Source organism: Pelodiscus sinensis, chromosome 29 (genome assembly GCF_052426305.1).
Source record: "Pelodiscus sinensis isolate ZL-2025 chromosome 29, ASM5242630v1, whole genome shotgun sequence".
NCBI classification, from domain to species: Eukaryota; Metazoa; Chordata; order Testudines; family Trionychidae; genus Pelodiscus; species Pelodiscus sinensis.
The window spans coordinates 8,936,576-8,953,541 of record NC_143080.1 but is presented as its reverse complement, the minus strand read 5'-3'; the positions used below and the strand labels follow the sequence as shown (position 1 = coordinate 8,953,541).

The following is a 16,966-nucleotide window of genomic DNA, read 5'->3' as shown; positions in this document are numbered from 1 at the left end:
TCTGCAAAACAGTGAGACCCAGCTTCTGTTTTAATTAGGGTGCCTCATTGTTTTGTAGTCATATGGCATATCTTGCTGTGTCTTGGCTCTGCCAGCTCTCTGTGTTCACTCCCCCCGTTCACTAGCCGTACATAGGAATCCTGATCCCGGAGGACTTCATAGAATCCCATGTGTTCAAGTTCCTGTGCGTCATTCATAATCTCTGCATGCTGCTCTTTTTAAATTCAGTCTTAATGGAAAGATACTGAACAATCTTCTAAACTAAATTGACTTTCTGCTTTGATACAACAATATTCTTCAGGAACATGTTTGTCATTTAATTCTGTACATAAGTGTTTGATATTACACATGTAGAAGCAGTGATGCACGCAGTCTTACATGCAAGTTAGTGTAGACTAGGGAAGTTGCTAGTGGCTGTGGGTATTGTCAACTGTGTAGTTTAGGATGGGGAACCTTTTTTTTGGGGGGGGGCACTGACTCAGAGAAAAATCAGTTGAGGGCCCCATACAAGTGAGAAGGAAAAAAACCACCACCTCATTGTGTCCACTCCCCACATTTCCCTCCTACACCAGAGCCTAGGAGCCCAGCCTAGTAGATTTTGTGTGCTCCAGCCCCATGTGTGTATGGGGGGAGGGATGAAGTGCCAGCATGGGCGCTCCAGTGCTGGGGTGGGGGGCCTGAGCCTTGGGGCCAAATTCAGGTAAGCTAGGGGCAGTATCCAGCCCCCAGGCCTGAGGTTCCTCACCCTGGTGTAGTTTTGACCTAGTATTGATTGAAGTTTAGCTGTAAATAGAGGACCACACTGTGTTCAGTGCCCCCCCCCCCCAAAAAAAAAGTGTGGTTAAACATTTTAGAAAGTGTGGTTAAACGTTCAATATGTATTTTTTTTCCAGCTGTGGTGCAAGGGATCAGAGTGAGTGTGGCTGTGTGAATTGTACTTTTTGCTCAGCAGGGATGTGAAAACCTGCTTTTTTTCCCCACTTGATGGAGCAGTGAGATGGAACGTGGGTTGGGGTTTTTTAACTTCTACGTCACTGAAGTATGTACACAAATATAACTTATTTAACTCCCTTTTTACTACTAGAAAATTTAAGCTCTGATTTGAATGGGAATGTGAACTTTTTTTTTTAACAGCTGGAAAAGCAACATAAGCTCCCTGTAACAGATATTTACACTTAGTAAATACACTTTACTAAATGAAAATTAAAGGAAAATTCATAGCTAGTTCTAATTCCCTAAAACTTTATTTCATGCAGACTCTTACCCTAAAGGGCTGTTCTCCTTTCAGGCATAATCTTAAAAGTCAGAAGCAAACTTTTCAGCTCTGACTTGTCTTAGCCCTCTTTAAAGTTCTTTGTATCCTTTTTGGGTGTGCCAGGCAGTTTCCCAGGCCAGCCAAAGACAAAGGGCTGATAGCTTCCCATTGTTTAGATAGACTTTCCTGCTGGATGGGACTCTTGTTTTGCATCTCCCCTTCCATGGAAAAATCCCAGATTGATTCCAGCACCAGACGCTATGGTCACATGTTCCTTCAGACCAGGGGTGGGCAAGCACCGGACCATGGGCCAGATCCAGTTCCCCAGGGTTAGCCCCTGGTGGGCCACTGCCACTAGATTTACTTGCACCTCCGCAGGTACGGGTGATCCCAGCTCCTGTTGTCTGTGGATTGCCATTCTTGGCCAATGAATGGTGTGTGGGAAGCAGTGTCCTCGTCTGCGCCACTTCCGCAGCTCCCATTGGCTGGGAATAGCGATCCACAGCCAGCAGGAGCTGCAATCTCCCGTATCTGTGGACGCACAGGTAAATATGGTGGCAGCAGCCCGCCAGGGACGAAACCTTGGCAAACCATTGCTATTCTGTTGTCCATCCGTGCTCCAGTAGGGTTGTTAGATAGCAGTTAGTAAGGTAATTGAGGAGTTGGTGGAATTTCCTGTTGGCTTTTGAGGACAACGGTTTGAGTGAACAGTGGTAAACGTTTACTAGTTTCTAGAAATTCATGGAAGGAGGGTAGAGCAGAACGCTGTTCCTGAATGTCGAAGAGGCTATCAAAAAATTCAGAGAGCCAGCCGTATGACAAGGAGGTCTTCGTCACTTGCTCAAGCCAAATCTAGCAAAACCTAGCTCACAACATCTTAAACTTTTGATGCATAAGTATTCGTGTCCCATTTAAACCTGGCTGGGGAAAAAAGTAACATACACACTTCAGGACTAGTGAGAAATTTAAAATACTCGGCAATCACTGTCAGCCTTGTGTATATATAGTTGATAAGAGTGGATCAGTCTTTTCTCAGTTACTTGGAAGAAAGTGGACACGTTAAGTGGCACATTCTCTCTGCCCACATTAAGGTCCCCTTTACTCCATTTCAGTAGTATGAAGGCTGCCATGAAGAGGTAGATAGAACATCTTGTATTGGAAAGGAGTTCCATGGTGGCTTACATGTTACCGTACCAACCTTTCCTCCTGGGGCAAGATAAAGCATAACAAAGCTTGAGAGCTGAGCCAGAGCTAGTTGTGATCTGATGCTGGGATGGCTGAATAGTCTCTAGGAGACTGTTCAAGCCAGTACAGTCTGGCTAGTCCTGTGACTGCTCTGATTTATGTTGTCACGGGCTCTTAGATCTTTGCTCAGCCTTAGCATTGAGCCATGGTTTCATCCTTCTCTGGCTTGTTCGTGTGTGATTTGAATGCAGCTGAGGATCAAGTTCTTTCTATTTGTGTTGCGATCCAGCTACCATCAGTGTTTTGAACTCGCACAGAGTATGAGGCCAACTTTGACAAAAAACATAGCATGCGTTTTACACAATGAGCGACACCAGGGAGAAAAACTCAACTTACAAAAGCAATTGAATGTGGTTTCCAAGGGATGGGGATAGATTACATGCAGCTGACACTGTTAGTCTGGCTCTGAAAACCTGGCTTGGTTTTCTTTAGCAAAGCCGATCTGGAATCACATAAAGACAAAATTAAAAAGTGATTTGAAGAAACTATGGAATCCCTTACTTACCAGCATAATTTTATCCCAAGTCAATCATGGGTCAAGTTCAAAACAAGAAGAGAGAAGGAGGCTGAACTGTGGCTGCTAAAAGGCTATCCTAAATTCCTCCTCCTGTTCTAGCATTTAAAATTGAAGGTCCAGGTCTCCTCTCACAAACCTCTACAGGAGGTCGTCAAACTTGTTATATCAAAATAGTGGAAAACTATAGAAATCACAGAGAACACATGACTGATTCAGAATGCCATCAGTTCCTCGAAACTAGCACTATTGCCCAGTGAGTTCAACATTAGGGCTGTATTTTCATGATATATTGCGTGTTTGGTTTTTTTGAAACTTGTAATAGGCTTGGTGTTGAAAAGAAAGGGATGTTGGGATGTTGGTAGCTTCTTGTATTGAACAGCAGATGCAAGACAGCAGTAGAGCTATTCGGGAATTTGGTTATTGCAGTCAATTGTGAGCTCTTCATTCTTGACAATGTGCCTTTTTATGTTTGAATAATAAATATGCTACATATGTAGCATATCTTGTTTTATTTCCCTCTTTTGGGGACTTTCACTTTTTTGCAGGGGTTTTCATGAAGTTTGGCATGGATGGGGATTGGCAAAAATCTCATCTCTGCTGCCTTTGAAAATATCTCTGGTTTCATGGTTCCATGCGGAGTGGCAGTCGGTTCCTGCCTTCCCTCCTCTTGTTCACCCCCCCCCCCCCTCCCAAGACCAGGCTGCTGACTCTGATGCAGAGGTGGGATGGAGAGAGGCAGCTCCCTGGGAGCCAGCACATATCCTCCCTGTGTGTACCAGCTTCAGCCTGCACCCCCCTCGCCCCCTATGCTACTGCCTCTGATAAAGTAGTCTTGTCTCACTGGAAAGGGTGAGCGGGTAAAGAAGGGTTCTGAATCCATATCCTTGCTTTGGGTGCATAGACTAACAGAGCTTTGGATATGTCCTTCGAGCTCCCACATCAGAAAGTTGACTCTTATAATTTTCTCTTTTTTTGACTGCTACTTTGTATATGGAAAATTGTAATAGGAGGATAGAAGTGCCTTGCACTTTGTGCTCCTGTCAAGAGGTTCATGATAGTGCCATGGAACATGGGGTGTGTTGCTGTGTTGATCGGTCCCCTGGGGGTTGATAATAGCTCTAATAGGAGTATTCACCTATCTGGAGTTATGTTCCTTGGGTCAACATTGCTCCATGGTGTAGATTAGGGATGCAATAGTGTAGTCGACGAACCGATAAGCAAAAGTTTATAGATTAATGCTATAGACTACACGCATTTCCCCCCCCCCCATTTGCCAGTACATTTTTAGCAGGTTGCACAGCAGCCCAGTTCAGTCCTGGCTCGCACCGGGTCCAGAACCTACTCCTGCTGTGGGTCCGTATTTGAAGTGTATGAGGGGCCAGGCAGGCAGCTTAGCTCAATTCCGGGAGCTCAGACCCACCTTAGACAGGGGCTGTTGCCACCCCACGCTGCTGCCTCTTTATCAGAAGCAGCTGCATTGGGCAACAGACAGCCAGTCCACAGGGGGAATTAGTTTTTAAACTGGCTCCCCTCAAGGACCAGCTCCTGTCTGACACCCTGCACTGCTGCCTCTGATATAGCAGCTGCTGGCCCCGCCCCCGGGTGCTATAGATTAGTCAACTGATAATTCATGAGGTTACTCAACTATTCAATTAACTGATATTTAACCTCCCTAGTGTAGACCTTCCCATACAGAGACTGCTTCCATTTGTGTGGGCCTTGGAGAAGTGGCTTTGGTGTTTACCCATCAAAATCAACATGCTTAAGTATTACCGTGGTTTCTGTTATGTGGGATTTGGATAATCCTGATAGGTCTGAAAGACCACTGTTAATTCACACAATTAACCCAAATGAATCACAGTTAATGATTAATTGCAGTGTTAATCACACTGTTAAAATAGAATATAAATAGAAATTTAATACATATTCTGGATGTTCTGCATTTTCTTATGTATTGTGTTCTGTGTTGTATTTGAAGTCAGTGTATTAGAAATATTTGCACTATAAAATGATAAACAAAAATAGCCTTTTTCAGTTCCCCTTATTCAAGTATTGTAGTACAATCTTTGTTCTGAAAGTGCAACTTACTAGTGTAGATGTTTTGGTACATAAATGTATTCAAAACAAAGTACAACTTCAGAGCCTACAAGTCCACTCAGTCCCCATTTTTGTTCAGCCAACCACTAAGAAAAACGAGTTTGTTCACATGTATAGGAGATAATGTTGCTGCCTCTCTACAATGTCACACGAAAGTGAGAACAAAAGACAGAACTATGTAGCACTTTAAAGACTAACAAGATGGTTTATTAGGTGATGAGCTTTCATGGGCCAGACCCACTTCCTCAGATCAATATGTGGAAGAAAATCGGCACAACCATATAAACCAAAGTGATACAATCAAAAAAATGAACACGTGAAATTGACAAACTTTAGAACAGAGTGGGGGTGAGAGGGGAAGGTTAGTGTCTGTGAGGTAATGAAATAGGGGAGACAATAGGGGAAGTGAGAACAGGCATTGTCATTGCAAGGTATTTAATTGCCAGACATACTAAACATTCATGTGCCCCTTTATGCTTCAGTCTCCATTCCAGGGATATGCTTCCATGCTGATGATGCTCATTTAAAAAAAAAAAAAAGGTAAAAAACCAACAATGGTCCATTAGCACCAAAAATATATGTAGATAGTATCTTGAGCTTTCATGGGCACAGCCCACTTTATCAGATGACAAATATGAATATAATATTTTGTCATCTGAAGAAGTGGGTTGTGCCCATGAAAGCTCATGATGCTATGTATATTTTTTTGGTTAATCTCTAAGGTGCTACAGGATGATTGTTGTTTTTTTAATGTGCTTTTAAAAAAAAGTTACACACTAATATGGGTACCTCCTGAGACCTTTTAAAAAAAAGTTAATTTAATTTGACTGAATTCCTTTGGGGGAAAATTGTTTGTCTGTCCCCTGCTCTCTTTTACCCACCTTCTGCCGCATTTTATATTATAGCAGTCTCTGTAGAGGATACAGCATATGTTGTTCCTTTTAAGAACACTTCACTGCAGATTTGACAAGTCAGAAAGAAGGTACTAATGTGAGATTGCTACACAGTTACAGCACTTGACCTAAGGTTTAAGAATCAGAAGTGTAGGAGTAGGACATGAAGTGGACCATGTTTTCAGAAGTTTTAAAAGAGCAGCATTCCAACATGAGAACTCCTGTTCTCCCTTTCAGGTGATATTGGAAACAAGAAGCAGGGAGCGTTATCTCCTGAAAATGTAAACAAACTTGTTTTAGAACATGGGTATTTTATGTAATTTTTCATTTGTTCAGTTTTCATGATAAAGATTGCACTACAATACTTGTATTAGGTGAATTGGAAAATCCCATTTCTTCTTGTTTTTTTTACTTTGCAAATATTTGTAATAAACAATGAGGGAGACGCGCCCTCTGCTCGCTATGCTTGCTAGCACGCATCTCCCCCCCCTCTCCCCGCCCCCGGAGTAGGTAGCCCTGGCTCTCCCCACACCCTCATCAAGCAGGCAGGGCCGAGGCCGGGTTGGGCCAGTACTGGTTCTCCTCCCCCCCCAGTTGCAGCAGCCCCGACTCCCCCTGGATCACTGGGGAGGTGGGATGGAGGGACGAGGAAGGCGAGACCCAGGGTGACATGATAACATCACTCTGGTGTCTCACAGGAAAAAAAATATTTATGATGGGGGGGAGGAAGGGGGGGCTGACTTTTTTCTGTAATGAAGACGTGACATTTGTGTAAAATCAATTCCACAAAGCTAGTGTTAACTGAGCTCCATAATGAGCAAATGACACCCTCTTTTCATACATATGCACGTCCGGGAGAGGGCACCTGAGCCAGGGGCCTGGCCCCAAGTCACTAGTAGACTGGCACTGCTGTGGCCGGGCTTGAGCCCCACAGAGGAAAGCAGTGCAGTAGGCATGTGGGCTGGGCAGGCTGGAGGGGGGCAGAGGCAGGCAGAGACTGCTCCAGAGGATGCGCAGGGACAGGGCTGCCGTCTCCCCCCCCCCCCCCCCATTTTATGGAGGCTGGTCAGCACGGAAGCCTGCTGTTAGCGTGATGAGAGGTGGGGGAGCGCAGCTGGCAGGACAGTGTTTGAGCAGAGTGGGGATGCAGGTGTGTGAGTGAGGAGGCTGGGGGTGGCACGCACGGGCTGCAGCCAGCAGGGCTGTGGGCGAAGAGGCTGGTCAGCGGGGAAGCCTGCTGGTGGCACTGATAATATGGCAAAAGGCTATTTCCGAAGGGAGGGAAAGAATATTCAGGGCTTGGAGTTGGGGGCATGGTGATGCAGTGTGAGACTAGTTTTTTTTTTTAATTGCACAGTTAATAATTTAATTTTTAAATTGCTTGGCAGCCCTTGTCTTAAAGCATAGCGTTCCTCAATGCTTCATTTTCTTCTTCGAGTCAAGGTCCCTGTTGTATTCTGATGAGGTGTGTGCACACACTGTGCCCAGAGTCAGAACACTTGAAAAGTAGTATATGTTGGATAAAGAAGGATGTGGCAGTGACTTTATAAGAGTTTCCCTCACCCTGTTGCATTTTTTAATACTTGTTAATGAAAGAAACTTAACAATATAGTCTCTCCTTTTTTTCTTTCTAAATGGATTTCCTTGCTATTGAGAAACAAGGACTTTGTAGTGGCTTCTACCCTATTGGTGAGAGCAGGCCTGCCTTGGGAGATGGGTGCTAAGCAAACTAGCACTTCGAATGAATTTCCTTCCTTACCCCTACAGATGACTGGTAGAAGCCCTGAAGCATGGGATTTTAGAAGCATCAGACATGAATAATATAATCTATCCTAATAGGCCTCTGTATTTCTGCAGCAGATTAACATTGTCTTTGAGAGAGATATTTATGCCATTTTACTTTAAGCTTTTGATATATCTGCTTTTAGAGCTACCCAGCAAAGCTTTGTCTCTGTTTGGAATTGTGTTCAATTACTTGTTTTCCTCTTTCAGGAGGAGACGGTCAGAATGGAGATGGGCAGCAGACCGAGCCGCTATAGTCAGTCGCTGGAACTGGCTCCAGGCTCACGTCTCAGACCTGGAATACCGAATCCGACAACAGACAGATATTTACAAGCAGATTCGCGCTAATAAGGTAAAGAATGGGGAGGATTTGGGGACACTAGTTTTTTGTCAATGGTTGTTTTTCAGGGCAGCGTGTACATGTGTATTACATATTGTTCTAGATGTTGAGGCTTAACATGTCTGGTGTGTGATGCCACTAGGCATATCGCACAAATATGGTTAGTCCTAATGTTAATTTGAACATGTGTCAGAAACAATTCTTTCATCTGGGGTTACACAAAGCAGAAAGACAGCTGTGCCACTTAAACCAGCGATTGGAACTGTTGAACGGAGCTGGTGCTTAGTGTTGTTGCTTTTACACATTGGCTAGGAAAGTGATTATACATAGTTGTTTTTTCTTGTGAGAGTAGCTGGGAGGTGAGTATAAAGAGCAGCAGAGCCAAAGAATTCTGGGGGGAAAATAAATTTATCTGTACTTAATGCCCAAAAGGATGTGACTTAGAGCGTGTGTCTTTTTTGGACTCTCATCAAACGTGTCAAACTTAAAGTACCATGGCATCAATACATGGGGCTTCAGAAGTTGGGGAAGATTCCACCGGTGGAATCCAGCGAAGTATGTAGCATGTCCGTGAATGAAAAGGATGGGAGGAAATGAAGAGTGTATTGAAAAAGGTAAATGGGAGGAAGAGACTTTAATAAGAAAATACAATTATTAAGATTTAAGGTTTAAGAGCAACTACTTTTATTTTCAAACAGCCATGAGTTTGCTTCCTGTGGGTCTAGTGTCATGCTTGACCTTTATACAAAACTTCCACTGGGCTTTTACGTAGGTTCTAATTGTATGTGTGGGATGTAACTTTAGAGGTAAACAAGAAGACATGCTCATTTAAAAAAAACCCTGGAAACGTGAAAGCAGGAAGTAAATGGGAGACATGGTGGATTTCTCTCTCCATTCCAGACAGCTGCTCTAGAGAAAAGCAGGCTTTTTATGTTTGAGTGCTCGGAGTGGCACTAATATTCTTTACTGTTCAGACCGATACAAATATCTGTGCTTGAGATGGCATTTCCATAGGGCTTCCCCTGCCTCAATTTCATCATCTTCCCCAATTTGGAACCTAATTTTAATACTCCTGGGAAACAAACAAGACTCAATTCTGACTTTGAGGGCTGTGTGAAATTCCACCCTCCAATTCGGTCCCAAAAAATCACTTCTGTCCACTAGTAAAGTCCAGGGCCTCTCATCAGCTCTGCTATTACTTCTGTTTGCTAGTATTTCCTCCTCTTCCAGACCAGTGCCCCCATCCAGCTCTGGTGCATCTCCGACCCCAAGGTGCTATGTTCCCAATGGTATTCCAGCCCTGGGCTCCTCCTGCATGTTGATCAGTAGTTCCAAGCGAGCTAGGAACACTCCATACCCGTTCACGTGCAAACCCAGGTCTCTAGAGTGGGAAACACCAGTGTGTTCCTTGCTGCTTTACAGTTTATTGTTCCAGTTGCCATAATGTGATGCACTGTTTCTGTGGGCATCAGTGCATCTGTTGACAACCAGCTTGTTAAATGGAGGCAGCCATTCATGCCTGGTGGTCTGGTGTTGATCCATGTTTTGTTCAGGTCACAAGTTTCCCTTTGCATCAATGGCAGGGGTTCTAGCATGGCAACACACTTTACCGCTGGTCAGGGGAACTAGCTAAGTGGGTCTGGCACAACGTAACATCCGTCTCTTATCCTTCTGAATGAAATCAAATGGCGGTCCAAGGAGAACATAAAGTGAAGGGGGCATAAGGTCTCTTAAACATATATGCAGGGAGTGCATTTTAAATAAAAACTATAATTATAAAGACTAGAATCAAGTGCCTTTCCTGCTCCAGGTATTGTGGTTTGTGTTTTTTTTAAAAAAAAAAAAAAAAAAGAGAGAGAGAGAGACAAAATGTAGTGCACTTACTCTAGATGTGGCAACTATTCTGAACTAGGTGACAGTTTACCCATAGTCTGACATGTCTAGGGTGTTTTAAACCAGAAGTATTTGTCACTGATTTTAATCATAATCTAGATCCGCAGGCAGGAAATCTTGATTTAAATACTCAGTTTTAGTCATGTTATGCTAAGCATAAATACTTCTTAGTTATTTTCCAAAAGAAGACTAGATTCTGATCGGTTACCAACCATTCACTATTTGTAACTAAATATAGCCGTAGCACATTAAACTTGGTATTTATTTTTTGCTAACCAGGATAGATGCGTAAGAGCATGTGTTTACAAATATTAATTAGCAGTTCTGGAGCAGTACTTACATTTATTTCCTTTCTAAATATTTACACTTTTTGTGTTAGAAAATGATGAATTACACATTTGATTGTTGAGCTTCAATTCATTATTTAGCCAACATAATTTGATTCCATATTGATCATAAGTCGAGCCTAGAACAGAGGTGGGGCTTAAAATATGGTTTCTGTTGAATGAGTCCTGAATTCCTTTTTTACTCTCTTGAAAATCAAATTTCTGGGCTTTTATTCCAAATCTTCATTTTTTTTTTTAAGGACGTTGCATCAAAATAGGGCAAAATTGTGTAAGTGAAGTAGCAGAAGCCAGGGTAGTTAAATTCAGAATATCAATTTTTACAAGGAAAAACTTAAACAACAAATAGTCCATTAGCACTTTAAAGACTGACAAAACATGTAGATGGTATCATGAGCTTTTGTGGGCAAAACCCACTTCTTCAGATGGCTGGATCTGTAGTGTGCCCAAGCCAGCTCAGCATCAATCAGATGTATTTTTAACATATTTGGCTTAGTTGAATTGAAACATGGTAGCAAGCGGTGTGTTGAAAAAACAAAGTTTTTTGGGTGGTGTGAGAGTCTGAACTCCATTCATCTGAAGAAGTGGGTTGTGCTCATGAAAGCTCATGATACCATCCACACATTTTGTTAGTCTCTCAGGTGCTGCGAGCCTAATTACGGGTTTTTTTTCAAATATGTGAAATCATTCAAAGGCTTGTAAAGGCCTAGTCACTGGCAAACTTGAGACTTGTTTTTATGGGGGGGGGGCTGTGTTTTTTGTTTGGTTATTTTTACTGATATCGTGTCTGCTTTTTATGTTTGAAGGAATAAATGTGCCTCCATCTGTCTTCATTTCATAAAGCCTTCTTGGCCATCTCTGCCCCTGTTTGGATTTTGAGGTTAGAGAAAATGACAGCAGCTGTTGGCACACAGGCAATTTTTTTGACAACTTTTGTCTCCTTGCACCAATATAGGATACTAGCTTCACTGTTAGCAGAGCACTGTGCCTGAGGAGGAGAGGGAAAGTGAATTAACTTGAGGGGGAGAGAGAGAGAGAGAGAGAGAGAGAGTATTCTTACCTGTAAGAGACCTTACAATGGGAGTAGTAAGGCATAATTTAAGGTTTAAGATCTTTGCCTGAAAGTGTCTGCTTTTATCGGCATGATTCAAGTGTAAAGGTGTTCAGCGAAATTGCCTCTTGGAAAGCAGGTGAGGGCTGGGATATTCTCTTACTTCTGCTGTCAGGATTCAAATTGTTTGTTGGTTCAGACAGAGAGAGAGAGTGCAATAAATTCATTCCTAGTCTACTTGCTTGGTGGTTGTGGTGGATGATGTTAAACCCCCACCCATGCAACCCAGGGATTTTGTTATGAATTAGAGGGGGCAGTTCTGAAACAGTTATTGGGAAGAGCTTGTTGCCAGACAGTGATTTGCAGCAGTTTCTATGTACACATCTCCTGCTAAACTTGGGATAACTCAGTGAATCAGGTTTATATTGGGAGGAGTGAAGATAACTCTACAGCAGGGCTACACAACTTTGGAAGCCCCGGGGGCCCCAGTGTTGCTCACAGCACGTGCTGAGGGCCACAGCTTAAGCGTGGTTGCATGTACCTGCAAATAGTTTCTTTCACACTGGCAGGCATGAATACAAAGATTAAGGCAAGACTACACAACATGCAGGCCCCATTTAAATCAGTTCTGCTGATATTAATAAAATGCAGTATTTTACCCGATTTCCACCCACATGACAGCACTTTTAATGAGCAATGACAGTCCAGGAATGTAGCTACTAAAACACACATCATCAGAAGACCATTATATTGACTACTTTTTTGTTTTTGGCTCCCACCTATAGGCCGCATGTTGAGTAGCCCTGTTCTACAGCCTTCTTCTGAGACGGCTTTGTGTTCTACTGCCCCTCTTCCTACCCAATATCGTCTTATTAGAGGCTGGCTGATACTAGAGTAGTATGAGCACCGTGTGTCTGGGGCATGTCGCATTGTCAGATGGGGTATACAGATGGCTTCCAGTTAATCCCATCCATAGTTAATAAAATTTGCACAGAGAAAAAATAATCAGACTAACCAGTGTATGCAAGAAGGAACCATCAAATTTCTTGTTTGTAAAGTACCTAGCATGTTTCTGGGTGCTTTAAATATGTCATTCTAAGTCCCTAATTAGAGCTCACATGTTTCCCTTTACTTTTTCTGCTTAAAGAGTTGAACTATAAAGTTAATTAATGATTGAATCCCTACTTATAAAGCAGAGTAAATCATTGAGGCTTGAAAAAGTAAAACAAAACACCTCGCTATCTAGAGGAAGGGTTCCATTTGGTTACTGTAATAAATTATATAGGTTTGTGATGAAGGAAACCTAGCCATTTCCCACAGCTTAATTCAGAATAGTGTTCTAAGAGAGAATGTAAGGCAAGAGCTGGTAATAAATATCCTATATGGAAGTATAAAAAAGGATATACTTTCAAATTTTCTAAATGAAGGATTTAAAACATCAAATTTTATTTTTTAAAGTACAAGACTTCCTCTACCCTGCATTCCTCATGTAGGGGATTCTTAAAGCTCTTTTATATTTCATCAGACTAGAGTTGCTCTGGCTAAAAACAATACAGTGGCAGGTATGACTGAATATTCAGGCACTGAGAATAAAATGGTGACGGATACTAAAAAAAAAGTTTCAAATCATTTTACTAATAAATATCGTAGGTGTTAGATCTGATCACTGCTGTTTTCCTGGAATCCCCAGAACAGTTCTGCTCCTCTATTTATGTTCTTATTGAGGGTGGATTGAAGATAATAAAGCCTTTCATTAACCCTGACTTTCTCTGCCTCTTCACTTTGCTTTCCCCGAGCAAAAAAAAAAGGGGGGGGGGGCACACGACTGTGTGAATGCCAGGAGAAGAAGGAGACTGCTCTTGGTTTTCTTGCATATCTTTCACCATTGCCAGTCTGTTTGCTAGCTCCATGCCAGTTTTCCTCTGCCTGACCTACCTTCCTGCTTCTGGTTCCCAACCTTGGATGGGTTTGGAACTGGCTGCAGAAGATAATGGGTTGCTTTGGGTAGATCACTGCTTTGGGAAGCTGGGAGAAGCAGCACAGCGATTAAGCATTTATAGAATTCCAGTATCCAACACCTCCCCATCACTTCTCAGCCCAACTCTGTCTTCTGACGCGTAGAAATCTATAGAAAATAATAAATCCTCCCTGGACATTGGTGAGTTTTCTTAAGGGGAATAAGGAAGCAGGGGGATGGAAGAATGGAGGCAGACAGCACCGCTTGTCAGAAACCGCCTCTCTCCTTTTATTTATACGTGCTTATCTTGTTTGGTGGCTCTTAAATAAATTACTGGATTATGGGTGGCCACCATGATTTTCTGGAAACCCAGTGGACTGCTATTCTAGGTCGGATTCCTTCAAGCCATGATGTTAGTTAGGCTCAAATATGGGAAGGGTGCCATCAGTACAAGTGTCTGTAAGAGGCAGTTGTTGCTATACCACGTGTCCATGCAAGGCTTGTGGAGGCATCTGGGAGGCCCGTGCACATGGCCACAGAGTTCTGTGGAAGTGGGGAGCATTTTTGCTCTTCCCTAGCTTTAATGGCCTTGTTGTATCCCTGAAAACTGCTCTCCTCCTTCCAAGTAGGCCTGTTTGCATCCTAGGGAAGGACCAGCCATCTCCATTGTCCTAGTTTGTCTTCACCTCACTGCACATTCATGCCTTTAAGGTGCTCCTCATGCTCCCACCACCCTCGCAAGCTTTATCATGTTTCTGTTCTCATTAGTGCTGCCCCTTCACTGCTGTTATCCTTTTCCTTCCAGTTTATTTTCCTTATTATCGCCTTTAAGTTATGTTTACCTGGGGAATGGGGTGTTGTACATATAGGAACCAACCTCTTCCTCGCAGCCCACCTCTCACCTCCCCCTAGTTGTATCTTACGAAAAGGTTTTCTCCTTTGTTCACCCCCGTTGTGAGTGTTAAATAGGTCATCTTTGTCAGTTCCTAATTCATGTGCGGCCATGATGAGTTATTAGCATCCGCTTAGTATAAAAGTAGAGTAGTTCTGGTTGGTAGAATCATAGAACCATAGAGCTGGAAAAGACCTCAGAAGGTCATCAAGTCCAGCCCCTGCTCTAGGCAGGACCAATCCGAACTAAATCAACCCAGCCAGGGCTTTGTCAAGCCGAGACTTAAACACCCCTAGGGATGGAGACTCCACTACTTCCTTAGGTAACACATCCCAGTGCGTCACCACCCTCCTAGTGAAATAGTTTTTCCTAATATCCAACCTGGACCTCTACCACCACAACTTGAGACCATTGCTCCTTGTTCTCATCTGTCACTACTGAGAACAGCCTCTCTCCATCCTCTTTGGAACCTCTCTTCAGGAAGTTGAAGGCTGCTATCAAATCCCCCCTCACTCTTCGCTTCTGCAGACTAAACAGATCCAACTCCCTCAGCCTCTCCTCATAAGTCATATGCTCCAGCCCCCTCATCATTTTGGTCGCCCTCCACTGGACCCTCTCCAATGGTAAATTAAACTTCACGTGCTTTGGGGTGAAAGGGAAAAATAGGAGACAATCAATATCGTTAGATAAAACAGCCCTCTGTGCCCTACTGGACAGTTAGCGGCTGCTGATTATTTAAATATCAGAGTTTTTCTTTCTTTTATTGACCTCTGAGAATGCAGCTTCCACGATGAAAATCTGCTGCAAGTTGGTGCTGGGGTTTTTAGCCAGGGTTTGCTGTCTTTGCCTTGCATAGTTGTGACTTTGCCTTCCCCTTTGTCTTGCTGCGATGGGGCTTCCACTTCGTATTCTCTATTACAAAAAATAATGCCCCTTTCCACTCCATGGAAACATTCTCTTTGTATTTGCTCACATATAGCTAGCTGACTCTAGAGTACGTACAGTGCATGGGAGAGGAGCAGCAGCATTTCATCAGCCTTGCCTGAGAGGGAGCCAGCTGTGTGCTATGGAGGAGTCCGCACCAGTTTAGCTTAGGTGATGGGAAAATCCATGCGGCTGGGATTCTGTTTGCTGTTCGAACAATGCTGGGGGCACACGCACTTGGAGTGGTGGTTTAGGCTTCTGGAGCGTGAAGAGGAGGAAAGACACACGAGATTGAAGAAGGCCATCCACCATGCTGCAGTAATAATCCTTGTTATATTTTTCTTTCCTCTAGGGACTGATAGTGCTCGGTGAAGCATCAACCCCAGATCCTGCAATAGATGATGCATCTCATTCCCTTAGTGCTGAAGTTAAGCTGGAGCCCGGGACTGACAGACTGGTAAGTGCCAAATATGGAAAGAAACACAACTGGATATATGTTTGCATGTATTGGTGCATCTTGTTTTGGGAGGGTGTCCTGGAAGACTGACCCTTAGCCTGGGGTGTCTGGAAGCCCTTAGAGAAGGGCCGTTGTTTGTGGCCTGCAGTGCGGTTTGGGTTACCTGGAGCTCAACACACGGCCAGAGGGAGGTGGGGGAGATCCTTTGAACATAGCCTCCATGGGGAGCATGCCCCACAACGGCAAGGCGTCTCCCAGGCGGAGTGATCGTTGAAAGACGCAAGTGGACAGGCTGGCTGGAACAGGCGGGTGCACAGTGTTGGCATTTCTAGGCCCCAGGAAGGAGGTGCTGGGGCATTGTGGGAAGTGCTTTGTATTCATGCCTGTCAGTGTGGAAGAAGCTATTTGCATATATATTTGCATGTATATGCAACCACACTTAAGTTGCAGCCCTCAGCATGTGCTGTGAGTGTCATTGTGGCCCCTGGGGCTTCCAAAGTTGAACAACCCTGCCTTAGAACATGGTGCACAGCTTGGCTAGCTCTCACTGCGTAGGTATCCTGAAATGAGGCCTCTTAGTGGAGGTTTACTAGAGAATTGATGGCAGTGAGGAGGGTTTTTTCGGGGAGAGGGGGCAGGGGCGGGGATTGGTTCCAACAAATATGGTCACTTGGACATGTTTCTAGAACAGGAGTCCCCTCACAAACCCTTATAATAAACAGTAACATTTATAAACTTAAACAACAAATGGTCTGGTAGCACTTTATAGACTAACAAAACATTTAGATGGTATCTTAAGCTTTTGTGGGCACAGTCCACTTCTTCAGATGACCAGAGTAACATTTATGTAATGGTTTACAAGTGAAAAGCCACGCTTAAGATGTGAAATTAATCTCTGACCGTCCTCCCTCTAGCAAAACACTCTTGATCGCATACCCCCAGGGATGAAGGGGCACAAAACTAATGAAAGCTTCTTGGAAAAAGCGGATATTAATCAATGCCTTTGTTTCACTTCCCACCAAATAGGAATAAATGATGCTAGGAGATCCCTGAGTGGGAGCTATACAGAGAATTTAATATTTGTTTAACACAGAAATGTAGGCCATAAACTCTGGGATTCATCAAGCAGCGCATCCTGGCCTGGCTTGCTCTTGTAATCATTCATGGCAACACCTACATATTAAAGATGAGGTTTTTGCAAATGGCTTCATAGTACAGAGAGCCACACTTGGACTGACCACTAGGTCCTCATACTGGCAGTGACCATAGAGGCCCAGCTGCTAGGGTGTGGTAAGTTTAAATCTGCAGCAAATTGTCGG

General features: G+C 43.5%; 1 protein-coding gene across 4 annotated transcripts in view; it reads left to right on the top strand.

The window, feature by feature from the left end:
* Nucleotides 1-16,966, top strand: part of KANSL1 (KAT8 regulatory NSL complex subunit 1) — a 174,889-nt gene that overhangs the window by 122,863 nt on the left and 35,060 nt on the right. For all 4 annotated transcript variants that reach the window (XM_075911136.2, XM_075911135.2, XM_075911139.2 and 1 more), the window contains 2 exons: nucleotides 8,000-8,141; nucleotides 15,543-15,647. In XM_075911136.2, the coding sequence (XP_075767251.2) occupies nucleotides 8,000-8,141; nucleotides 15,543-15,647 (247 nt within the window). The remainder of the gene's footprint in view (nucleotides 1-7,999; nucleotides 8,142-15,542; nucleotides 15,648-16,966) is intronic.